The 26,620-nt window shown below is 42.3% G+C and overlaps 4 protein-coding genes across 11 annotated transcripts in view; 2 read left to right on the top strand and 2 right to left on the bottom strand.

Moving 5' to 3' along the window:
• Positions 1-1,255: 1,255 nt before the first annotated feature.
• Positions 1,256-20,794, bottom strand: GGNBP2 (gametogenetin binding protein 2). Of its 3 annotated transcripts, XM_051635900.1 has the most exons (14): positions 20,707-20,794; positions 19,784-19,905; positions 15,915-15,995; positions 13,852-14,105; positions 12,828-12,926; positions 9,881-9,994; positions 7,808-8,017; positions 6,627-6,801; positions 4,498-4,692; positions 3,751-3,901; positions 3,465-3,590; positions 3,232-3,383; positions 2,595-2,843; positions 1,256-1,915 (listed from the first exon to the last, which is right to left on the bottom strand). In XM_051635900.1, the coding sequence occupies exons 2-14, from the start codon at positions 19,874-19,876 to the stop codon at positions 1,712-1,714; spliced, it is 2,103 nt and encodes a 700-aa protein (XP_051491860.1). In that variant the 5' UTR covers positions 19,877-19,905; positions 20,707-20,794; the 3' UTR covers positions 1,256-1,711. The 3 variants fall into 3 exon arrangements, with proteins under 3 accessions (XP_051491860.1, XP_051491859.1, XP_051491861.1); XM_051635899.1 differs by lacking the exon at positions 20,707-20,794 and having other exon boundaries at positions 19,784-20,252; XM_051635901.1 differs by lacking the exon at positions 20,707-20,794 and having other exon boundaries at positions 7,814-8,017; positions 19,784-20,252.
• LOC127392323 (proline-rich protein 2-like) lies at positions 20,205-20,966 on the top strand. Its single transcript, XM_051636092.1, has one exon. The coding sequence runs from the start codon at positions 20,205-20,207 to the stop codon at positions 20,964-20,966; it is 762 nt and encodes a 253-aa protein (XP_051492052.1).
• MYO19 (myosin XIX) overlaps positions 20,883-26,620 on the top strand; it is a 25,566-nt gene continuing 19,828 nt past the window's right edge. Inside the window, exon 1 of the mRNA XM_051635493.1 lies at positions 20,883-21,056. The gene's annotated coding sequence lies outside the window, so the exon portion shown is untranslated. The remainder of the gene's footprint in view (positions 21,057-26,620) is intronic.
• PIGW (phosphatidylinositol glycan anchor biosynthesis class W) overlaps positions 21,796-26,620 on the bottom strand; it is a 5,878-nt gene continuing 1,053 nt past the window's right edge. For 5 of the 6 annotated variants that reach the window (XM_051635501.1, XM_051635499.1, XM_051635500.1 and 2 more), the window contains one exon: positions 21,796-26,607. In XM_051635501.1, the coding sequence (XP_051491461.1) occupies positions 25,080-26,600 (1,521 nt within the window). In that variant the 5' untranslated portion in view covers positions 26,601-26,607 and the 3' untranslated portion in view covers positions 21,796-25,079. The remainder of the gene's footprint in view (positions 26,608-26,620) is intronic. The other variant, XR_007891174.1, reaches the window with a different exon arrangement.

Raw genomic sequence — 26,620 nt, 5'->3', positions numbered from 1 at the left:
CTTGAGAAGGGCGGGTCCTGCTGTCAGAGGAGGTGGAAATGCTGCCAACTGTTTTTTTTCACTGGAAAGGTAAAATCTCGGGTAACAAAAAAGAGAGGAGGGAGTTTAAATTAAAAAAGCAGTTTGTTAACGCAAAGAGGATGAAGCAGGTTTGTGAGGGAGCCGTCATCCCGCCTCCCAGGGAGAACATTTTGAATTATTCACAGAAACTTTAGAAGCAGCAGATTACTTGCAAACACTGATACAAAAGTCCAGATAGTTAATTTATGAGAAAAGAAAGGGTTGGGATTCGACAATTCTGGTAAAACTCTACAGAAGTAGAGGTTAGTTGGAAATGGGGAATCAGACCTGCTCTGGAATCCATCTTTTGGGGTTCTTCTCCCAGGTGTGGCTTTCCTTGCGGTGGAGCACATGGTCCCAACACCCAAAGCTCTCAGGGTCCTTTCTGAAGGTGTTTGCTCCTGTTCCCTTTTTGCCAGCCACGCACTCTTGGGCAGCTTAATTTAAACCTACTTTCATTTGACACACAACAAAGGAGAATGTTATTAAGTCTGGTTGCAAAGTACCACCCCTGGAGCTGGCTGCACAGCCTGTCACTGAAAATTCAAACAACACAAAGCAACCAACTACACAGGTATTCACATTCTTTAGGCTTTGTAAAATAAATAGTAGCATTTGTGTATCTCACCCAACGGGGGCAGAAGTTCCTCAGGGGGCTGAGCTTGGGCACGTGTGGGGGCTGCAGGGAGCACAGGGCTCCCACCTGGGCAGTGGGGGGAAAAAAGGCCACAAGAAAATCTCTAGGGTGACAATGTGGACACTGTCATTTTGCAAGCAGCAAAGACCAAGTACAGCAGCTGCTAACAGCTGAGCTGGCCACGTGCCAAAGCAGCCCCAGTACTCCCTGCTCCTGCACCCAGTCGCTGGGATAAACCTGTGTTTAAAGCAAAAAGTCATCTTTTTTTTTTTTTCCCCACCATTTCACCTCCTGGTAAAGCACAAAACAACAAATAAAAGTGATGGTTTCAACAATAACCAGGGACATTTTGTCTGAACCAGCTCCACCTGTGCACACAAGGACACTCTCTTTGGAGTTAACCACATTTTTCCTGCGACTGACCAAGTATTTGATCAAAGAAACCACCACAATAAGGGTTCCCCTTCCTACACAGACTGAAACTACAGCTGTCCATCTGAACAGCAGGAATTCAGACCACTGAAAAGGAGTGTTAGAAGTAGAAACATGCACACCAGCTTTTACTATGCATATTAATAAATATTCTTTATTTAAATTTTGCACATTGCGCTTTAACATATTACATCCAAAACATTTTGCAAATGGATGTCTACTTTGTAAAATCTTATATTCAGCTCATTGTCATTCTGTACAGAATTATAGGTACAACATTACTTTGCCACTAGTTTGCGTTTTGTAAGTCTCACAGTAAGAGAAACATTTAATGAAAAGAGATGGCTTAAATTATGAGAGGCTTGCACAGCTACTCAACTAAAGATACAAGCCCAAAGAAAGAACAAAATTAATGAAATCACCTCCACCAGCCTCCCCCAAAGAAACAAGGAAGAAAAAAAAAAAAGAATCACATTAATTTAAGATAAAATTTTGCCATAAGTCACTAAATTAAGTTTTGAAAGAGAAGGCGCAGTAGTCATCTTGAGAATTTCAGTGAGAGACAGAGCTATTTTATTGTATTTAGTTCGCTCCTGCCGTTGTCAACCAACCGTTACAAATGGGCCTCTTGTGATCATTTAAGCGGCAGTACTTATTAAATTTCTCCTTCAGATGCTGTCGGTATTGTTCTCTATTGCTGTAAAAAGACTTGTTGTTTGCCATAAAGGACTGTATTTCATCTTGTGAGATAAAGATTTCCTCATCAGAAGTGCATTCAGACTCATCCTGCAAAGGAAAAGAGGCAGGTGAGAACCCCAGCATAGCCCGGGGACATGGTGTTTACAGCTGCTCTGAAGATGCAGTCATGTCGCGACAGTCTGAGCTGGCTAATCCAGTCGCCCCATTCACACATAATGCTCTGCTGTATTTTGGCTGAGAGGCAGTCAGGAAATCCACCAGAGCAAGATTCAGATTCTTAGCACATTTCCATTGAAATCGGATGGATTCTATTAGGTTGTTTGGTTGTTGGTTTTGTTTGGCTTTTAAGTAAAAAGAAGAAAAAGGATATAAAGAAAAGGAGCAGGGAAGGAAAGAGAGAGAAAAGAAAGCTGTCCAAGGAGCCTGTATTGACAAGTAATATTTGAGGCATGAAGGCAGCAATAATGCATGCTTCATTTTATGGAATAATGCAATCCTTGATAATGACTAGTTATAATACAAGTTCTGTCACTTGCATTCCAGCAACAGGCAGTCTCTCCTCCTCTGCAAAGCATCCAAGTTATAAATCTTTACAGAGAACATGCAAAAGCAAACAAACTAAACACTGGGAGAGCAAGCTGTAATCTTAGGTTCAGTTTCACTCTCCCTTGCAACAGCTCTTCCCTGGGATTTGAGTTCTAAACCCTATTCTCAAACCTGAGGATTTAAAACTACAACCTAAAATTCAAAGTAAGCAGTTACTTACAAGGAGTTCCACTAAGCTCTTGGCACCTTTTCCAGTGTCAGGAACAAGTGACATTTCTGTAGATTCTGCAAACTGTGACACATTTTTCATATGCTCAAACCAAGGCAACTGCTGCCCACTTTTTTCTGAGCTACAGCAGCTTTCGGCACGTGTGTCTTTGGTCTTGTCACGATGAAACTCTGTGTGCATGATATTTCCTGAGGTCTCTCTGTTACCTGGATCTGCCATACAGCTTCCAAGTTTCTGAATCTACAATTGAAAACAGTCTGTAATGAACTACTGGCAGTGATACACCTGAAACATTCAAGTTTCAGATGGAAGCAAAGGGAAAGAGGAAAACAGCAAAGTTCAAAACTAAAGCAAGGACATAAACGGTTTTCAAATACAGGGGGGAAATGGCAAATCAATTCACTGAGAGAACACAGAAGTGGACATGCTTTAGGAACACGGGGAGAAGTGACTCCTTCCCCCACAGCCTGCTCTAGGAAGGGCCTCAATTTCAAAACTCAACGGAGAGGGAACAGAATATCCTTGTTACGCCATTTACATCAGCCACAATCAAAATCTGAACTACTTTTGTAATGACTTTAAAACGGATGCATTTAGACAAGCACTGTGGAATAGCCATGCTCCTTACATGTTCATTCTCACACTTCAAAGTTTTACTTTTCTTTTTCTTCTTTTTGTTTTTGCCTTTTGTGGTATTCTCTTCTGAATTAGCCCAACACTCCACGCAGCTGTCTCCATCCTCCTCTTTGTCGTCACAGCGATGGACACACGAATCATCTCCTGCAAAAGCCAGGGAATTTTCTTCTCAGATTCTACAGTTTTGTGGATACTAAACCAGGATTAGGCTCTTCCCAAACCTACCATTTTCGTCATGGTTGCAGATGCCCTCAGTGCAGGCCACATCTGATCCCTCTCGAGATCCTGTTTCGCTGCCCTCCATGCTAGATGAGTAGCCACAATCGCTGCCATTACAATGTGGAGATAAACCTGAGCCAAAGGGAAAAGTTTCAAAAATCTACAGTAGCTGTTGCACATTCTTTAGTTATGCCTCTAACAAGAAAGCACTATTTTTTAAAAACCCTTTTAAATAGCTGTTTATTCTATAAACAGTAACTTTTTTAAAAATTAAAAACAATATTTAACATACCTTTCTTGATTTTAGGTGAACCTAATAGGGTACCACTACTAGGGCAGGTGCAAGAAGTGCTTTCATTAGTAACAATTACTTCTACACAGTTGTTAGCTTCTTCAGTGCTACCACAGGCTTTGCAGCTACTTTCCATGAAGTTGGAATTCTCCTTAAAACAAAAAAAAATACTTGCAAGTACTGAAAGCAGCTCAGCCAACATCTTTATAAAGGATACTTTCCACACGGAAAAACAGCTGGCATTGACTGATAACAGCCAAAGCATTGCTTATAATTCTCCAGTAGTACAAGATAAATAAAAAAAACAAACAACCAAAACCCAACTATTCCCCACAATAACATGACCTACAGTTTGCCCATTAGGCTTAGTCAAGAGATCCAGAATAATAATTGCACCTACTCAGCCAATTCAAGCTGCCCCCTTTCCAAAAACTTGGTGGTAACTGTTGGCAACTAGTATTTGAATTCCCATACTCTTAAGTGACCTTTAAGAAATGACAGTTGAAAAATATTCTAGCATAACCTGAGCTCCACAGAAGCTAGAGTTCCAGGCAACTACTTTACAAGATTCTACTAATCTGAAAAAGTACTAAATTCTACTAGTGATCAAAAACTAGTTCCCAAAACTGAAATACACTAAAAACCCCTCAAGAATTCAAACGTGGAACAGCGAGCTGATGAATGAAGCATCAAATTAGAAATCTAGTTACTTAACAGCAGCAAAGAGCCACCACTATCAATGTTTACCTTTGCTTGATTTATTTCCTTCTCTTCTGTTGCCTGCAGAGGAGCAGGGATCTCACACACACATTTATTTTTCCGTCTGTTCTTTCGTTTTTGGCGCTTCTTCTCTTGTTTCAGCTCTCTCACTCTTTCTTCTTCTGAAAATTCTTCACAGAGCTGCTCCAATCGACTAATACCCTGCACTTTTTCCACAGCCATCTGTTTATAAGAGGTTAGATCTATTTATAGATGTTAACACAATTCAAGCTTTTACATTTATAAGAAAAGGAGGAGGAAACTTCTGCCATGAAGACAGGCTGAAGGAGTTGGGCTGTTCAGCATGGAGAAAAGAAGGCTCTGGAGAGACCTTAGAGAACCTTCCAGTACCTGAAGGGGCTCCAGGAGAGCTGGGGAGGGGCTTTTCACCAGAGCGTGACAGTGACAGGACAAGGGGTAATGGTTTTAAACTGAGAGAGGGGAGATTCACGTTAGACATCAGGAAGAAATTCTTCACCATGAGGGTAGGAAGGTGCTGGAATAGGCTGCCCCGGGAAGCTGTGGTTGCCCCCTCCCTAGAGGTGCTCAAGGCCAGGTTGGATGAGGCTTGTGAGGCCTGGTCTAGTGGGAGGTGTCCCTGCTCATAGCAGGAAGGTTGGAACCTGATGATCTTTAAAGGTCCCTTCCAACCTTAACCATTCTGTGATTTTAAAATAGCTGATAAGTACTTTTTATAATAGTCACAGCAACTCAACTATTGGCTATAGAAGAAAAATGCCTATCCAGATTTTGTCACTAAATTTAGACTGCTGGAGAAGATGTATGCACAGGAGAAGCACTGTGTTTAACCTATGGCCCAAATTCACAATTTTCAGTATAAACTGCAGAACTGAATGCATTTTTGGATCTGTGTTTACATGGTAGATGCTCTGATTTCAATCTAACACAGCAGCACAAAAAAACACATTAAAACTACTGCTACAGGATTCCTGCAGCTCTTTGTTTTAGGGCAATCAGTGAAAAAGTCTCATTTTCTAGGCAGTTTAATTTTGAACTATAGGCATATCTCAAAATAAAGCAAGCATCTAACTATGCTCCTTGGTATTAAATTTAGAACAAATATTGTAATGGCACATCTACATATGAAGTTATAAGAACACAGTTAAACAAGTAACCTATTCTGGATCAATGCTCCTACAGAGGTAAAAATAAATTAAAAGAGCTTTTTTTAGAGCTTTTTTCCAGATCGCTCTGGGAACTCCTTAAGCCAAAATGAGACATTATCTTTCCTGCTCACCTTAGAAAAGGACTCCATATAAAGATAGAACAGTTCCATACTTCAAACTCATAGCCAATCTTGCATACCAGTATAATTACCTGAGTTTTACAATGTCAATTAATTTTCAACACCACACTTTACTAGATTAAAAAAACGTCAAGACAAAATTGCCACAGTGCAACCAGCCCAACACCACTTCCATAGCACTGTGTCTTTCAAAAAATTCCTTGTAAAAAACCTCAAAAACCTAACTAGATTAGTGTTCCACTGTGACCTTTCCCAAATTGATTTTGTTCTTCCTCCTCTAACGTTATAGAATTTTTTAGAGAGAACAGTCATTATGAATGGGAAATAAACAGGATCTTTGCCATGCTGAAGGGGATGTATTTTATTAGCATAAGTTAAGGGAACTGCACAGAGTTCTGCCTGAAGTTTAGGATCCCAGAGGACTACAGAGTGCATTTGGAACACATGGAATGCAAGAGTTAGCAGTTGTGTTTGTAATTCGGAGGCACATCCTCCATTTTTAATAATAAGCCAAATAAAATGGTTGTAGCCAGAGCTACTTGAAGTGCTATCAGGTAGAAATACCTTCAGTGTGAATTAAAAACACAGAAGACCCAGCATACTGTAACATGCAGTTTGGGAAGTGAAAGCAAGCCTCAACCTTTTGTGTTCCAGCAGACTTCCCATGGGGATGCAACTCAGTTGTGCTGCACACTGCTCTGACACAACTGCAGTGAACAAGGGACTGGATGCAACACCCTTGAAGCTCTTTCCAACCCAGTTAGTAGAAAGCAGAAAAATTATTTTAGTGAAAACGCACACACTTACTTCAAGCAATTCAAAGACAAGTTAGATAAAATTTGATTTTTACCTCAAAGCTTTTGCGTAAAGCATCAACCCCTAGGTAAAAAAGCATCTGCCACGTTTGTTCCTCAGCCCGCAACTTTTGCCAGATTCGGTGTAATCTTTCATAAAGATGAATACCCAGGCAGGTCAAAACTTCTTCTTGGGCTATGTCTATTGTCTTAGCATGCCTTTCTCTTCGTCTAAAGGAAGAGTTGAACCAAAGTATAGTATGGTTAATGTAGCTGGAAGTCTACCAAGAGATCAAAGCAGTTCAATGACGTCTTTTCTTTATGTACAACTGAAGATGTTTGCATGAACAGCTTTTTACATGGAGTCCTGCTGCATGCAGATGCAAAATAGAAAGGACCAGGTCAAAACCACCACCACATTCCTGACACGCTACCCTGTGTGTGGCACTGTTAAGCTGCACTGTGCCTTCCAACTCGCAGCTTCTGAAGGTGCTGCCTTGTTGGTCTCTGCTTGCTCCTACTAGGAGAGACCAGCAGAGTTTTAGTGCCAACAAGATGCAGCTGTTCTCTTATTTCCTATAATTTGTATTTAGATTATATAGCAAATACCTCAGCTTCCTACACCTTTATGTGTCAGGTAAATGCAGCTGAATAAACACATAATTTTATACATATATATACTGTCCAAAGTAAAAACATTTCAATATTAATCTATAACTATAATTCATTAAGGAAAAATTATTGTAAGTATTCACCCTCTTAGTCAAACAGTTACAATTGAGTTCTAAAGCTACTGGGCTCAGAATCTTCAGTTTTTTACTGGAAGATCTTTAAGAGGCTAAAACAGGTTCAAAAATTACTATAATATACAAATGGCTACAAAACTAAATTGAACACTTGGTAAAACTGTCAACCAAGGTTCTCTTTCTATTTGGCATATTTTGAACACCTTGGCGGAAAAGCAGGCAGCCCTAGTGAGCAAACAAATGAACCAGAAAACATCTGGCAATTTCTTTCAGCCTTGCCTTCAGAGTTAAATGCACTTTAAGGTCAAAAGCACATGTAGAACCTCTGCTACTTGGAAGCACGATCTTGGACAGTCCACTTTCAACAGGGATATTTACATTCCGAAGTTTGCTGTGCAGCGAGGAGGCAAAAAACCACTTGGGCAAAACACACTCCAGGAGTCAAATAAAGAAGCAAAGCGCTAGATAACCCACTCTAGCCAATTACATACTCATACCCTCCTGCGAACTCTGGCTCGGCGCGGCCCAGCAGGTGCGCGATGAAGTCGGTCTCGCAGCAGACGTGGATGTGGCGCTCTTGGGGGCAGCAGCGCAGGCCCTCGTACAGTGCCGCACAGTAGCCCTTCTCCTTGCTGCAGTCCAGCTCCCCTGTCAGGATGTTGTAGGCCCGGAGGACTTTGTTCTTGCAGTCAGTGCAAAACCTGGGATGGAAAGGAACAGAATTCTCAGCCAAGCGAAAATTCAGACCCGCTTAATCTAAGTTGTTACCTGCGGAGCTGTTCAGTAGTGCAGGCTGTGCTCAAAGCAGGGCAGGTGAGGTTGATGTTACTTTGCCTCTTTTTATAAGGGCTTGTAGCAAGAGGATAAGGAATAATGGATTAAAATTGGAAGACAGGAGATTTAGGTTGAACATTAGGAAGAAATTCTTTAGTGTGAGGGTGGTGACACCCTGGCACAGGTTGCCCAGGGAAGCTGTGGCTGCCCCATCCCTGGAAGTGTTTAAGGGCAGGTTGGATGGGGCTTGGAGCAACCTGGGCTGGTGGGAGGTGTCCCTGCCCGTGCAGGGGGCTTGGATCTGGGTGATCTTTAAGGTCCTTCCAACCCAAAGCATTCTATGATTCAAAAGCTAACATAGTAAGACTCTGGCTGTAACCCACATAAGTTTACTATAAGTATTATACTACCTATCGTATACTGTAAGTCTGCATATCAACTTTCATGCTCCAAAGTATAAATCAGGCTAATTGTTAATATGAAGAAATTCCCATAGGGATTTGGAATTCCATATTTATTAAAAGATCAGAAATCTAACAGTGAGCAAACAGAACCATTAATACAAGCCCAGACAACATTCCTCTCCAGTAACACACTCCAAGTTACTTTACAGCAATTATTGAAAGTACACTTAAGTGAGTGATAAGTAATAAGAAAAAAGTTTCCTCTGTTTCCTGCTGTATGTTTAAAGCACCTTTAAACATAAACATATTTTGAATTATTAGATTATTGCACAGATAGCCAAACAAAGTTTATTTATAACACACCATACTCAATTTAAATATGTGGTAGCTCAGGTAACTAATATGAGTTATGAAGTCTGCTGTAATTAAAATACAACCAAATTAAGTTCTTTCTATTTTATAAGAGGAGTAATCTTCAAGAAGCTACAAAAACCCCTTGCTGTATTATTCTAAAAATGCAAGTCAGCCAAGCTGCTCACGTTTCAGTTTTCAGCTCTTCATGCCATCTCTGGATGGTGTTTTTCCCTTCCCTAGTTTGTCCAGTCATTTGACAACACTGAGTTAAACATATTTTGATATTTGATAGAGCTATGATAACTGGCTAGTTTCAGTGGTGAAAGGAAAGAAAACAGCAATATTATTGCAGGTTAGCATCAGGAACACTGCCAACACCATGTTTAATGTCACAGGAGATTAAAGTTATTTTGTTTCCAAAGTGTTTATTTCCACACCACTGCCACCCCCGCATCCATCTGTGCCCCCATAGTTTATATCAGAACCTTGACAATACTGCAAATGAAAACTTTTTAATCATACACATGCAACAATCATTTGGTGGCCTATTTTTTGCCTGCAAGAGAGACTTAACAGCACTAGCACTACTAAGTCATAAACAACTGTTTTAAAACAGTTATTTACAAGCAACACCAATCCTGCTTTTATTAGTTCATTTCACATTATTTTGAACTTGCAAGCTACTTGTGAAAGAGTGAAAGAATATACAGTTTTAATGAATTATAATTTAATCCTAACCAAAAAGATTCAGACAAGTAGCTGTGACTTCATCCAAGGTCTCTGCATTTCCCCTACCAAAACCCACAACAATAGGTACAACACACAGAATATTTCACCATCTTAGTCCCATCAACTGTTATGACACCATCTGGCAAGACTTCCCACCACCACAAAGCTCAGACCTTAAGTTTCAGAAGGGTATCAGAAGACTCCACTTTTAAACATTGTGTGAACTCTACTTAAATTTGATTCACCAAAAAAAGCAGCATGCATTCCTGAAAATGAAGGTGTGCCTGTGATCTTTCAACATACCTGTGTTTTCGTAGATAGGTTTCTAATGTTTCTAAAAGACAACTAGAGTCAATTAAAACTACTTCATCCCTGCATTCCTGGGACATGAGCTCCCACACATCCATCCAACAACCTCTGTAAAAAAAATAAATCATAAAAATCATAAGCAACAAAGATTGTACATCATCCTGTCAGGGGTTCAGAAAAGAAGCAAAATAAAGCATTTTTACTTTACCTGGCTGGTCCCTGGAAAGGTTCACAGTGGAAAGTGATGCTACACTTGCTCTCCTTCCTGCTGTCTTCACTATTTTTCTTACCTACTTTCTTTGTACTGAGTGTGCTACTGCTCCCTTCACTGTCACACAGTATCAAAAAAATAACTTTTTTACACCTATATCATATATATTATAAACTAGTTAATTTTTTTATAATAAATGAAATAAATGCTATGAAAGTGTTACCATGTTCCTTAATTTACTTTGAATCATTTATAGTCTAAGCCTTAACTATCAGTAGAGTCAAACAACAGATACAAGTTTTGCTGTCAATATTTATAAACCCAGACTCATAATGACTTTTTACTGTTACAGTTCAGAGTTGCTAGTAATTTTTCAGAATACTACCTTAAGTATAAATGTACCCAAGTTTAGTACTTCTGGCAGGTTAAATATCATATGCCAACTTACTAGAAAAAAAACAAAACAAAGCAAAAACTCCAAAGAAAAAAGTAAAACAAAAACCACAACAAACTTCCAGACTTCTACCATCATAGAGAAACCGTAAAACACCCAACATTAAACTTCCAAAATTTGTTAAAAAAAACCTTATAACACACATTTGGATATGCTAGAAGTACACTTATAGAGTAAAGAAGAAACTTTAAATACTAAGTCATGGTTACTTACATGCTTGTCTACACTTGACATTTTATCAGCATGGTCATGTCATACAAGGGAGCAGGGGAAGAAACACTCCCATTAATAATTAGCTCCTCAAGAATATTTATGTCTGCTATTACCTCATTTGCCAGATGACGTGGCTTGTATTTCTAAGGGTTTAAAGTGCTCCTTAGCCCCAGATGGAACTGAGTGGTAGCCCTAAACCAGGCACACTGAATCAGAGGACATCAAGTCACTCCCAAGTGGTATTAGCTAGTTACATAACTCGTATAATTAAGTACACAATTACAATTCAGAGCCTTTTTTTGTGTGTATAAAAAGCCCAACAGATGCAACCCATCTGAAGAAGTTTCTTGTAGTGAAGTCAAGCAGAAGCTCTAAGTTGATAGTCTGTAAAACAAAGCTATTTGAGGCCTCCATGTCCAGGCTGTTGGCATATTTTCTTCCACCCAAGGCAGCAGATTTATTTGGAGAAATATCAGTACTGATACACCCTGAGCTCTTCTGCAGCATAAAAACTGGGTATCAACTGAGCAAGCAGAGTGCAAGCTGTTACTTTAGCAAACTACACTGATAGTCCACAAGCCACTGTATTAAAGCTGAAAGCTTCACTTGCAATATATTAAAATACTGCTCTTCCACACATTCCTCATTCCTGCCAGCATTCAAAATACTAATTGGGTTTATTCCAGCATGGATTAAGGAAATCAAGACAGCATTTTCCTCTCTGTTCATTTCGGTACAGAACTGTTCTGTCTTGTCAAATTTTAAGTGCAGGTTCCAGGTCTTACACAGAAAAGATTAATCTTTTTTAAAAAGGAAAAAAAAAACCAAAAAACAAATGCTGTCATAATGCTTTGAATTTCATTTTTTTTTAAATATACCCCTATGATCTTTTGTTTGTGTAACATAAGCTTTAAGCCAATTACACAAAAGGCCTGTAACCAAAACATAATAAGAAATAATGATTAGCTACCATTATCCTCAAGCAACACAAGTGAAAATCAAGTGTCAAATTCCACATGCCTGGCATCTCAGGGGATTTATCTAACCCAGAGACACTCAAGTCTGCATAGAAAAATACACGTCCTGTAACTGGAAACCATGATCAAGCTTTCACAGGTTATATGCTTAACCAGAAGCAGAACACAACTGACTAAAAAGGGTCCTGGACACTCCAACAAGGCATAGTAGTCTAATTAATTGGTCATCAGATTAAAAAAATAAACATGAATAACATTCCACAAACAAACAAAAAAAACCAAACAACAAATCCACAACAGATTTACAAGGAGCATTTTTCTGCTTAACCAGCTGGAATAAACCATTTCAACTCCAAGATACAGAGGCATACATCCACCTTTTTCACTGCTGTATTCAAAGCATGCTCTCACATTTTGAGAAAATACAGAGTTTAGTTTTAACCCTGACACCCAACCACAATAAAGCCCTTTATTAAGAGTCATGCAAGGCATTTTTAATAATCACAGGCAAAATCATACATATTTGTTTAGCATGTACCCTTTCATCTCACTGAGAGAAAAACTGCTGATCAATCACATGTACAGCACAAAAAACAGTTTGTCTTTGGTTTATAACACAAAGCAGATACCACAATCATGGTTTACATCACAATTCAGAAGCCATCCCTGCCCTGACTATATTCCAGGTAATGTCAGAAGAGATACGAAAAGCACATCACAGAGCACTGGTCTGTAATGGCCAAGTTGGATTTTGGCAACTGGCTTCTGAAATTAAACATGGGATTATTTTTATTTTAAAGAATATCAAATAAAACAGCCCCCCACCAAGTAAAAGACAGAACAGCTAGAAGTAAAGCCAAGTTTTGGGCAAGAGCTGATTCCATATAGTAACCTTACAACTCCTGAGTGCCTCTATTCCTCTTCCTCACAACTGCTTGGGTCACCTATAATCCAAACATCTTGGACATTACTACTCTGGCAAAGAGGTAACAGCACAGGAATCGATCCTAACACTTAAATATAAACCATTACTTTGGTTTCCTAAAATATTTAAGATTGAATTGTCCATGTTAAACACAAACTTACCCCAGGGGTTTTGGTTTGTGTGTGTCCAAGGAGTGTAATTGACATCTCTTGTTCTTCTTACTTTTGGGAATTGCATCAATCATATCATTCAGTTTGGACCTATGGAAAAAATGGAACTTAGCAATCTGAGCTCACGGTTATCCTGAGAAACTTTAAAGGGACTGATTCAGCTCACACATCAGAAACAAGTATGCTTGTGAACATTAAATTTAAACTTTCTTCCTGTCCCCCATTTTTACTTCTTATGACATAGAAGCTGCAGTACACCAGGAAAACACAGCAAGCTGCTGAGCAACTCGGTACAAAACGAGCCTTGAACAATGACACCCACTTCAAAAGTGCAGGGAACCACTAACACCACTTTATCAAGTTACACTCCCTCACTCTCCAAATCTCAGTATCCCAGCACTGCACTAACTTCTCCTACTTCTCACAGGCCTGCTAACTGGAGCAAGAAGTAGAACGAGCTGAAGCCAACTGGAAAGCAAAGGCACACTGTGGTGAGCACTCACTGTTTGGTTGGCTGACAGCTGAGAAACAAATGGCACTGAGACCAAGTGTGCTGGCCAAGCCCAGAAGGTTTCACTTTCCCAGTGTTATCTTTCTACCCAAGAGTATGAAGTTGGGCAGGGGGGCAATGGAGTGTTAAGTAATGGTTGGGGTTTTTTCTTCTTTTTTTTTACGTGTGAAGGTGTGGGGCAAAAAAACATTAATCTTTCAGAGATCATGAAAAATACACGGTGCCCATTTCAGATTAATGACTAAATATAATACTGGCATCTTTCAATTGCAATCATAGCATTGCAACTGATGATCTCAAAGATTAGGTCTTCTGGGTTTTTTTCCATTTTAGGCAATAACTAGTTAAACTGTAAAAGATAAGTACTTACTATCACATTTAAACTTGTGACAACTCAGTATCACCAACCAGAAAGGGGCCATGTCAAATGCAGAGAAAGTAAGTTCCCTTTTCTCCAGATTATTATCATCTGAGCAATTCTGAAGCAGCTGGTATCTAGCTTACCCATGCACATAGAACAGTGTGTAAAGCTTCTTTGCATCAGTCATACAGCTTCGAGTCACAGAAAGAACCCCCTTTGGCCCTACTGTGAGGGGCTCAAGGGCTGGGTTTCCAGACTCAACCAGCTGGGAAAACAGCCGTTCCACGCTCCGGCGGCAGCCGACGCACGGGACCAGTTGGGAAAGGGCACTCAGAACTTCACGTGATGTCACCATCATGGCAATATTCAGATCCTGCTGCTTAAGCATGCTATGTCTCTAAAAAAGAGCAAGAAATGAAATAATCAAAATAAAGTTTTTTCACCTTCAACAGCATTTCCATCTTAAATGACACTTGAGCTGCAAACTGCAAGCAGTGCTCAGGGTTTTGGGTCACTGTCTTACTGCAGAACACTGGAAATACTTCTTGTATGAACAAAACCACACTTGCTAAAATCATAGGATCAAATCTGCTCTAGGTCTTTCTTACATTCTACTCCCTGGAAGGAAGCTAATACTTTCCTCTTCTTGTTCTCTCCTACCATCACTCAAATCAGCAAGTGCTGCTTCTGAAACTTTCTCTGTTTTGACCAAGACAATTCAGCAATGTATCTCCTGGAAGGCTAAATGCCATTCCACATTACAATGCTAATGCCTGACATTAAAAAAGCAGCACACATTATTATTCATAAGGAAATATTTTACTTCAGTAGTGAACGTTCAACGCGTGCTAATAATAGAACACTAAAGGGAACACCTTCTAGTATTTGTTATGTCAATAAACAATTTTAGGAGTTACTCCAGGTTCCTCTGTCAAACACATCCAGGCCCACATGCACACACAAAGTTCATACCCTTCCATTTCTTCTTCTAACTGCTAAAAATTACTGGCTCGGACTTCATCAACACTGAACTGCCAACTGTGAGTCCCTTCCTCACACACCATTCAACACATCTAGACTTAGATTATTAGCACTACTGGCACTTTCCAACATAACCTGTAAAAGCAGAGTCCTGTATTAATTGTCATTTTTCTCTGGTTATACAAGTACAGCTTTGTAAGCTCAGCTGTATCTATACAGGGAATACTGTGCCACGACAGTATTTTCTGTATTACTGTCATACCACACCACTTAAACACCTCTGAGGTAAAAATGACTCATTAATTTCAGGCAAAGAAAAGACCATACAACCTAGTGAAACTAAGCAATCACAAGGAATGTGCAAATACATCAATGGAAAACAGAAAAAATAGTTTCAGATTATTTTATGCAACGTATGTTATGAAAAGTAAAGCTATTATGAGATAACATTTAAGGATTGTGCTCTTAAAGACAGGCATATTAAATAATCTGACAAGTGCTATCACTCTGCAGTAATCCTCTTTCCTGTAATAATTAGTTCTAGTCACAGCAACAGCAGGAATGAGCTATTTTCACAACACAGCTATGCTTTATATGCAGCATATGTCTGAACTGCTGCTGTCAAACCACCAGTGAAGAAGTGCAAGCTGCAGATCAGCAAACTGGCCTGTTCCTTTGTTCATCAAGTGGCACCATTTTTCAGTTGCTACAGGTGTTACAGTGCTATGGTTATTTGGCACAGTGCTACCAGGTAAGTTTCTATAGTTAAAGCTTCAGGGGCACCACAAAACCCTCTCTCATTATTTGACTGTAAACTGGCAAATTAACTCTGTCGTGGTATGGTACGAATCGTAAGGACTCCATCTTAAGCAATGCCCACTTGCACTTGAAAAAGCAGTTCAAAAGTATTTAGGGGAAAAAAAAATGCATTTAGAGTCTTTAGTTGCCATTAAGTATAAATTGGCAGTGACCAGAAGGTGCATTATTTTTACAAGCCCTCAATCAACTAGATAGGCAGCAATTGCCTCCTGACAAGACAACAGCGTATAAATGCTGAAACACAAAGTGAACGCACTCAGTGTACTTTGGTACCAAGACATAATAGCACAGGGGTGGTGACACGTCTTTCAAGTCATTACAGGAGTGACAACCTCCTAGAGAAGCACAAATCTGAGGAAAGCAAGACCTGACATGGCTTTCTTAAACAACAGAAGGATGTATTTACCTGAACAAACTGTTTTAATTGTGCACTGTTATGCTGATGTCCATCCAGGTTTAGCACATTATCATGAAATTCCATCACCATCTATACAAGGGGGGGAAAAAAACAAACAAAACAAAACACTTTCAGGAAAAAGTCACGCACAGAACACTAGGGTTTTTTACTTACTTGGGGAAAATAAGACAGAAATTACATTAAATGCTCATTCTTTTCGCATAACTATTGTAAGCTTGGGAAAGGATAAAAATAAGATAGTGAACGTTTCAGCAAAGCAAATGTTTCACTAATATAATATTTTAGAAGCAGTTTATAAATGGCAACTCTTAAATAGCTGTCACAGAGAAAGCACAAGTTGCTAAATGGAATATCAGTATTTGTATTACACTGTCTACATGACTTGAGACCCTGTTTCAGTTAAAAAAAAACAACTGCACTTCAACACACTGAGATCCAAATTGATCCAGCAGCCTAACTCAATTTACAAAGCTACAAAGAAACAGTCACAACAGTTTAATGACTGAGTCAACTCCTGCAAGGGCTAATTTAAAACCATATTAACCCCAAAAGGTACTCCAAGGTATACTTTGTTTTGTAAGATTGCTGCTGCAACTCTGCAGAGGCTCAAGTAAGCTACAGAACAATGTGATTACTTGTAAGTAATTAATAATATTTCTTTTCCAATTACTGAGCAACAAAAAAGGGAAATTCTGGTCACAGAACAGGGAATCAGTAAAATACTTTTCACTAAAAACAGCCATACTTTACAACCCTGGGGAAAAATGAAACCAACTAGAAAAATGATTAAAGACTAAGTTAGTTGATCTTCTTTTTCCAAACTGAGAAATACAGAATTTATCAACATAAATCCTGAAAGTTCACCTTAAAATCAGAAATACAAAATAGCAACTTTTGTCAATAACTCTAATACCAATCAACAGCAAACAAAATTGTCCAATGCATCCTTTTTTCTCTTTCCACTTTTCCCTCAGTTGTCTAGTAAAAAGAGAATTCCCTGCTGTACTGCTGACACTATCTCCAGAGAACTCATACATTTACAGGCACTCAGCATTGCTCAAAAATAAACATCTATTCTCTGAGGCAGAAAGCAAGGCAATATTTTGATCTCACGTGCCAGAATTGGAACTTCAGCACAGCTGCCTTATCTCTGTGCAGAACACTGCCACAGCCAGAGCTAATCCTAACCTCTCCAGCATTTCTCTTCCAAACTCCCTTGCACCTGCCCCACACACACAAAGCAGCAGCACAAGTTTTTGCTGCAGAATTACAGGTTTCTTACACTGCTGATTTGATGTTTCTGTGGGGAATGAGCTACATGCTGAAGTAAAAGCTCTATCTGCTATTAACACAGAGAAGAGATAAATCTCCATTTTTCCCCCACTCTCACCTTCATCTCCCACTATCAGACAACACCCTTAGGTGTTTTGTGGAACAGAGTGAAACTACCAAAGCCTAAATTAATTCCCATATCTGTCTGATGAGATTTTATTAAGTGGTTAAACATCAACCACCATCACACCCTGAACGGGAAGGAAAAATTCCCATAATACCACATCAAATGGAACGCCTTCTAGAAATCATAAAAGCTGCTTAAGAAATTAAAAGGGTTAAATATTTCAACTTCCTTTAATTTCTAGTTGAGGTGTAAGTAACTGAGTGTGATAGTGAACAATTCATTTAGAGGAGAGGTATCACATGGCACCTAAACTGCTTTCTGTGCTACTACAGAGTGATGTTACAAGCTTAGGAGCATTATAGTCTATTCATTCACTGATTTGCAAACACCAAATCATTATTTTTAGATGCAAGGCATAGATTTAGTCTTCCAAGTGACTAACAGAAATGAAGCAGCCCCATTATTTTTAAAGTCTGAGTTTTAAAAGAAGTCAACACACGCCACTTCCTATCAATAAATACCACTGTTATTTAAAGATAAAACTGCAGATATAAAATTATGTTTCAAAGATAACTGCACCTCTTGCAATAGCTCGCACTAAGAATTTTAAAAATACATGTCAGAAGACTCTGAGACAAGTAAGCTAATAGTTCATTCACTTGCTTCTGGAGATTTATGCAATGAAAACCTTCAGAAACCCCCTAGAAATCTGCATGCTTGGTAACAACAGTAACAGAAAAAAAAGGATCTGAGTGAAGGTTTCTTTGTGGTGAGGATGACTTGAAATGCCTTTTACACAGATGGATACAAAACTTGATTTACAGCTATAGGAACCTCTTCAATCACAAGCATAGCTTGCCTCTCATGTAAGAAGCAGAACAGCAACAACAAAGTGCAATTGCACAAAGTTTGGGCCTGGCATTAAACTCTGGAACTAAACCACAAATAGAATTTCATCTACCTTACACCTGGTAGAGCCAAATTTTTACTTTCTCTCAACCTATTAAAAACAACAAGGGTAACAGGCATGGTAAATCTTCTACTTGACACATTCTAATGAGCAATTATTACCAAGAAGTCCAGTGGAAGGGGAAAAAAAAAAATTAAAAAAAAAAATCAAAGATCCTAAAGCTATATGCAGAAGAGGCAAAATAACTTTCAAGGCATGGCCAAGACATCAAAACCCCCAAATTTACACTACTCCTACACAGTGCTGGGTTTCCAGATAAACGACCATTCTAGGAGAGATAAATATTGCTTTGAACAACTTCAGGGGAAACTTTGCCTCATGTATTAGCACAGTTCACCAGAGATGACAGACTACGTAAAGCCAAGAAATAGTGACAAAATTTGGTAAACTAGTAACAGGCCATCATTTCAAAAGATTAAAACTAAATTACAGCAAAGACCTTCTCTTCCAACGTAGCAAAACGAGAGGATTGAGACAGATTAACAGTGTGACAGAGGTTTTAGAGACTGAAGATACTTAATCGTTTTGTTCTGCAAGATGGAAGAAATTACATTACCATGTTGATTAAGTTAGCTGATGCAAGTCAGGTACTCTCCCATCTCAAAGCATGAAATTAGGAATTTAAAGCACATACATTTTAAACCATTTAAAGTAAGAGCAGTTACTGTCACACCACTGACAGCAACAGAAATCAAACATGAATAATTAAAAAGCCAAATGACACTATCAAAGTCCAATTTTGTTTTCAACCCAGCATTTTCAAATCTTAAGAATTAAACAAATGACAGGTGCCTGGTTAGCGAATTTTTTCCCATTTGCTCTGTGTTACCTTCAGTGCAATTTCTGTGCCTTCCTCTAGACATGTGAGGAAAAGAGAGACTGGAGAGCCTGCAAGCTGCACTTAGCTCATTTTTCCACTGAATCTTCTGGAAATGGCAAAACTCCCATGTTTTTCAAACCAGAATATCACACTGAAATTGAAACTCTCTCAGGTTTGTTGCTGTGGACACGGCAGCACGTTATTACAGACTTGACAGCCCTTACTTTAAGCCAAAGCTATAAAAAACACCTTTAGCCTCTTCCTGACTGCTTAAAAGCAGCGATTATTAATTACAAAGTCCTGAACCTGGGGTTTAACATGAATATGGCTCCTTTCCTTAACTGAAAAATGGCTTTGCAACACATTTGGGCTCGGGCACCCAGACAAGCTTGTTACTTAAAAACAAGTTACGTGCAGGCCCCGCTACAGCAATAACTTTCTTATTATGTGGTTTGCGTGTTTTTAAAGCTGGGAATCAGATTAAAAAAAAAAAAAAAAAGTTGCCACATTACGCGCTGTTAACCCGAAGTGCTGCAAAGTCCCAAGATTAGCGTTGCAGGAGGGAAGGAGGAGCCGGGGAGGCCTGTCCAGGGAAAAGGCCTCGCCTGCGAATTGCAACACCCCGCCCGCACACGTTGGAGGGGGGCAGCGGGGTGCTGGGCACTCACCGTCAGGGTGTCATCGATGTAGAGGGGAATCTGCCTCTTCTCGAAGGGGAATTCTTCCTCCCCGTCCCTGCAGACCGCCACCAGCCGCGCCATCGCTGCTGCCGCTTCCTCACCGCTCCGGCCTGCGAGCAGCCAAACCCCGGGGAGGTAAATACCCGCCGCGCTTCCCCGGCGACACTTTCACCAGCCCGGGAACGAGCCTGCGTTACCCCATCGCCCGATTCACCACACCGAGCGCCGGCCCCGCCGCCCGGCCCGCCCGCCCGCCGCTTCAGCCTTGGAAGGGACTCAAAATTAAGACTCCCGGTCGGGAAGAGGAGAGGTGGGCAGGCTGGGAAATGCGACAGAACATGGAAGAAAAGGGAGGGGAGGAGCACACCCGGCCCTCCGCCGGGGGAGGAAGGCCGGAGGCCGGCAGGGGATGGAGCCCGCGGCGCTGCGGGCCGACCCCCCCCCCCCCGCCACCGGCCCAGACAGGCCGGCGGGACCCGCCCAGCCCGGAGCGGGGTGTGCGGCTCCGCCGTCCCGCCCTGCCGCGGCCGGGGAGGGAGGGGGACAGCGCTGGGGTGAAGGGGGAGGCCTCCACCTGCGAAGCGGGGCCGCCTCTTCCCCCCAGGGCGAGCTGCTGGCGGGCCTCACCCTGCCGCCGCGGGGAGGGGGCCCGCTGCCCAGCTCCGGCCCGCGTCCCGCCCCGGGCCTGCCGCCACCGCCCTCCGGCGGGCCGGGATGGAGGGCAAGCCAGGGGGCTGCAGCCCGGGCGACGCGGCGGGCAGACCCACCCCTCTCCTCCCTGTCCTCTCCCAGCCTGCAGCCGGCGGGGAGGCAGCCCCGAACGGAGGCAGCCAGCGGGGCCGCTTCCCCGCCTCCCTCTCCGCCCGCTGCCCTGCGGCCCACCCGCCGCCTCGCCCCCCTCAGGCCTTTACCGGCTCCTCCGCGAGTCGGCGGCCCGGGCGCTGTGACAGGCGGGCGGACACCTCAGGCTCCACCACGGAGCCGCCTCCTTCCTCGCCCCCTCCCCGGGCCCTCCCCACAGGCGGTGGCCCCGGCCCCGGCCCCAGGCCGCCCCGCCCTCCTCTCGCGAGAGGCCGCGGCCCCGCCTCACCGCCTGCGGGGCGCGGGGGATCCGTGCGGCCCGGTACGGCCCGGTGGCTGCGCTCACCACCCCCCGGGCTCGGCCGTCTGAGGAGCTGCACGGCCACCGCTGTCACAGACAGCCGGAGCGGACGCGTTCCATTTGGAATCCCCGAGGGTTGGCGTCGGGCGGGAGGCTGAGGTAGGGGAGCGGCCCCGGGGGGCTGAGGGCTGCGGGCACGTTCGAGGCCTGAGCCCGAGGCCGCAGGGAGCCGGGCGCGGGGGCTCCGCGGGGCCTTCCCCTCCCGTCCGGCGGCCGTTGCCGCCGCCTTCCCGCCGCTCAGGGGACACGAGGCCCCGGCCAGGCCCTCGCCTTGGAATCAGAGCATGCCAGGGGGGCAGGGACGTCCAGGATCATCTGGTCCAACCTGCCTAAGTTGAAGGGCACCGTGTCCATGGCGGGATGTAAGGAACTGTTCTCGGAGCAGCCCCCCGCTGAGGTGCAGTTGTTGGGAACGAGGGGGTGGGTGAAGGAGCAGGTGAGGTGAAACTCCGGAGTGTTGGCGGGAGGAAAATCCGCCGCTGTCTGGAGTGGGACACGGCCGGAGCGCGTCCAGGCCTGGCGGGGAAACGGCCTCAGCGTGGCCCGACAGGGAGCCTAAGCTGACAAAAATGCTTCACATGCAGCCCGAGCATCAAAGCGCAGATTTTCCTGCCCTGCTGACATGCCAGGCAAGGCAGGCTCTAATTGGACTTAAGGCTGTTGGCTCCTGCAGCACCCCAGTGCAACCAGCTAGAAATCCTGTGGCTGCTTAATTGAGGCAGCCAGAAAAAACCTCCATAGCTTTTCTTGAGCTATTAAATACTACAGTTGATCTGTTCATTCTTGTTATTTATGTATATAGATCTGAAGTCCTCACAAGAAAATGCAGGGGAGGCCATAAGGGAGCAGGATCTTTCTTTTTTCTTGTTTCTGCATAACAAACACCTTTAGTGGAGGAGTTAATTTACGTGAACTCATTGTGCAACGTCTCTAACAGAAACATTGTGCAGAGCCACATTGCTGCACAGTCTGTCGTTTGTGTGTGTGTTTGTGGTTTTCTTCAGCAAAAAAAGACAGCTGTGGTTTTGTACCAAGGGATAGTTCCTCACACGGAGGCTGTGCTGAGCATACATTGTCTTCACAGGGTCCATTCAGCACCTGGGCTCTTTGTGTCACTTCTGCCCCTCCACTCCCAGAGCGTGGCTGGATCACATCATAAACTATGTATGAAAAGCACCATTACATTTCATATAAATTTTATCCACAGAAACAGTTTGTTTTGGTTGGGTTTTAAGTTCCTGCAACATGCAGCTTGCTTGTTATGTACCAAGCAGTGAAAAGACAGGCCCTTTGTGCTGTTCATTCACATGCTGCTCCTTCGCCTGGAAGAAATACCTGTTCCTTAGGACACAGTGGCTTTGAAATAGGATACTGCCTGAAATCATTACTGTAACATTTAACTTCAAAGGAGATGCTACTGGGTTGGAAGGGAAGGTGTACTCATGAGTTAATCCTTTGGTAAGAAGGTACTAACATTTAACAAATAACAAGGTGAAGGATACATGTAATCAGCTCTCCTCTGCCACCAGCTTTTAATATCCTGCAGCCCTACAGAAAGGTCATTTGGTGGAATTATGGCAGCAAAGACAAAAGAATCTCTTTTCCCAGTCCTCTGCTTTACTCTTCTTATTGAAGCTGGTAGCATGCTATAGTTGAACTATTTTAGTCTTACTAGTTGAAGTATATTTAACTCTTACTAATTATGTAACAGCTAAATAAAAATTTCTGCTTTTTTAATTTTAATAGATCTCTGATCTGTACAATCTCTCTCATCTAAACATACCCCAGAGTGAAATGAAACAAGTGTTCTTATTCCTACCAACCACCAAGTGTCCACAGCAGTGTGTGATGTTAACTCCTCTCTCATCTCTTCAAACTCATTTCAGTGCTGTTTACTCCTACAGACTGTCTGGTTCCAGAATGCTTGCTTGCATTTCTTGGTTCTTCCAGAGGCCTCCTTGATTATCTGTATCTACTCCTAGTCTAAACATTCAGCATTAATAACTGTGCTGGTTGCTGCAGGGCAGAGCTTGCCACATTTGTTATTGACAATAAGCAATGAGAATTAATTGCCTCTGATTAATTCAGTGGTGAGCAACTTACTTCAGATGACTTTAAAAGCAGGAGATGGCCCCAGGACATGGTGTTGGGCCGTTGTGGAGAGAAGGGGGTTGTCTTCCCTCTCTGGAGAGAAAGGGCTTGTCCTCCCTGTTGCTGTTCGTTCCTTGAGCACCACAATCCACTCGGTTTTCTGGCTCTGTTGTTGCAAACTGGTGCTCCAGTCCTGGAATTCGGAGCAAACAGGGCTCTGCACAGACACAGCAAACCTCCCACGGAATTCTTGCTTCACAAAATGGAGTTGGCCTCTAGATACTTGGCTGCTTGTCCAGACACAACTCCGCTTTGTCACACCCACTGAATGCCCTCATTCTGAATCGCCTTGGCAGGCCTGTGCTCACAGGCAGAGCTCATTGCAGGGCTTGTGCTTTAAATGTTTCAAATATTAATATCCATGGGTAATTTTGCATAAATGAGTAGTGCCGTTTAGTCCATGATGGAAGCCTTCCTTCCCTAGGCCAGGCTAGGAAATGTTTTAAGATTAAAACATACAGCAGTTACCAGAAAACTCTGCTATAAACTGTGACAGCTGTTCATAAGACATTGTCAGTTAGTTGCAGGATAACACAGACCTTTCTTTCTTTAATTCTGAAGACTATGTGGAAGTAAACAAGCATGAAATCAGCATGGCCACAGCATATAATCCTCAGACTTCACTCTTCCATTGACCAACAGCTAAGAGCACATCATAAATTTAAGAATATTCCCCAGCATGTCTGTCTTAAGGAATTTGATTTAGAGGCTTAATCTCCATAGGTTTTATGATTCATCGCATTTGATAGACAAGGATAAATTTGAAATATGGCCCGTGTGCACTGCTGTAACTCCACTGACATGAGACATTTATCATCAGCTTCCATTTGTATTCTATTCCTTAAGTATTTATATCTCCCATTATTTAATTCCTCACAATTTTAAAATGTATTTCTCTTCTCAACAACTGAACGAGCTCAGGAAGAACTGTCACAGTTAGGAAAGTGAATAAAAAAGGTATTCTGCTCTGGGCTTGCAGGAAGACTGGGCACACCTCTTGCCAGTACCCTGACCCACTGCCTCATGCTGCTTCCCATTTGCACACGGTTTGCTAATAAAATTAATACAGAATGTTCCCACTTGAAGACATCTCGGCTGTCAAAATACAGTATTAAATGAGCTGCTGTTCAAAATAATTTTATAGACAAGCATGTGGGCCCTGAGTCCTTTTAAAGTAGATCTGAAGGCCATGTTTTACAGCATCCTTAAAGATGAGTTGTCACAACATGTTGGTATTCAGGCTGGGGGTGAATTAGTTTTGGATCTTTGTATTTCCTTATAAAAGGCTGTGCTGCTCTTTTTATCTCCACCACAAATTCCAACAACTGCTTTATGAATTCATCTGCAGTTGAGTTTTATCCTTCAGAGCATCACCCTTTACCTAGGGTCTTCATTTGCATTCATCACTGAGGATGAAAATAAAATGTAGCTTTAATTCAAAGGCTAATTTAGATTTCAGTCTATGATTAACATTCCACATACAATTATTCTCATCAAAGTCAAGCATATATATAAATCTGCAGGACTGGGGCCAAAACATTTTTAAGTACCCACTTACTCAATACATTTAATTTAAGAATTATTCTTACCTATTATTTATGCTTACTTTTCATCTGGCTTCTGCTCTGTGCATTGTTAGCTAATTCTGCCAGCAGTTGGGTATGAACACAGGTCACTAACTGTAAATAGAACGTTGCTTTTCTGCATGAGTGTTCCCAGGAGCAGCAGAAGTAAGCAGCAAACAATCTCAAAAAACTAAGTTTTCAGGAAAATGTGTAACAACTCCAATAGATAACAGCATTGACTGTATAATTTGGTAAAACAAAGCATTAAAAATAATACTAAATCATAAAAAGCTATACTATATTAAAAATTACTGAAGTATGTACAGGAAAAATACTAATTTTTCCATTAAAATACCATCATTCAAGTACAGGGAAGTTCAGCTAGTCCACTTAAGACAGAGTGGAATCACCAGAACTTTACTACTATATTTTTTGCATGCAATATATACATAATTAAACAGTTAAAAAACATATACAAGTGTAGTATGCCTAATGTAAATGCAGCCTCGCTGTGGATTGTATCTATCAGTATGTTCACAGCACCAGTCATAACATTTGCTAGCAAGAAAAACAGTAACTGGTTTTTATTAATAGCACTAATCAGGCAAATGTGTGCCGGGCTGCCTGCCTTCCCTGCAGGCACCGGCTCCCTCTCCTGCTTCCCACTGGCAGCAGGGGCCTCTACAACGTCCCAGCAGCAGGGCACACTGGACCCCTTCACAAGCAGCTTTGTGAACACCAGCATCAGATCGGTGGCCACAAAACAGATGAAGAAAGTCAGAGAGTGAGCCAGCACCCAGAGGCAGAAGGAGAGGTTGGCCATGCGGCGGGACACGGGCCCCGCGTACGCCTGCGACAGCCGGAGAAACGCGAAGAGCAGGAGCAGGGTCTGCAGTGAGGAACGCCCCGCAGCCATCCAGCCCCTGACTGAGCTCTGGCACCTCAGCAGCCACAGTCCCACTTGGACACTCGCCATGTATATGGCCAGATATCCAAAAAGAGAGAGCAGTCCTTCCCTGTTGGCGTTCAGAAAGCCAACCCGAGTGCCTCTGCCATCGCTCCCGTGCAGGATAAACGTCTTCAGAGAGGTAGAGTTCAGAGTCAGCTCATAAAGAACAGCGAGGTTTATAGCAACAATCCATGATTTGTTTTTTGGAAAGATGGCTAAAAGTAGAGATGCTGCAAGCCTCACAAATGCTAAGGTGAAGAAAAAATTCCAGTGCACTCCATACTCTGAAGTGTGCTCGTGATAGTCTACAGATTTAACGCTAAGCAGTCGTCCCACACCAAGGAGAATCAACGGCCAGACAGAAAAGAGCTGCCTGGCCAGATTGGAAAATTTTGGTTGTGCCACATCAGACTTCTGTCTCACCTCAGGACAGACGAGAGCGTTTCCAAAAATAAAAGCTCCAACCCCCAGATCCATGACTCCTGTTCCATAGGTCTCAGCTTTGGCGTATCGCCTCGGGTACTGCGGGAAATCCACTGCTAAAATGCTGATTGATGTCAACACGTTGACATAAACACGAAACACGGTTATTGCTGGGATGTATTCTGGATCCAAGTATGTCTTCTGGAAGTCTCTTACGATTTGCCTAAAAGGCACTTTGGTCTCATGTTTTCTTTGGCTATATATTTTGGAGAATATCCCAGCACAGGAGGCTGCGAGGATAGCTGGCAGGAAAAACAGGACTGGAGACAAGACTGTACAGGAGAACAGGAGAGGAGACACTAGCACAAGGAAGTCTAGCAGCAGGCTGTATTTCCTTGAACTTAAAGGCTTCCCATAGTGCAGGTAATACAGAATCAGGAGGAGCCCCCTGCAAAGCAGGCAGAGGGGAGGCAGGGACAAGCCTACCGAGATTTCCAGCAGGCTGGTTCCATTTAAGTTGCTGATAAAGGCTTCCTTCAGGCGTTTTTGTGACATTCTTCCTCTGAAAACACAAA

This window comes from Apus apus, chromosome 18, assembly GCF_020740795.1.
Source record: "Apus apus isolate bApuApu2 chromosome 18, bApuApu2.pri.cur, whole genome shotgun sequence".
In the NCBI taxonomy this organism is placed as follows: domain Eukaryota; kingdom Metazoa; phylum Chordata; class Aves; order Apodiformes; family Apodidae; genus Apus; species Apus apus.
The sequence above is the reverse complement of the archived record's forward strand: the minus strand, read 5'-3'. Positions and strand labels throughout refer to the sequence as shown.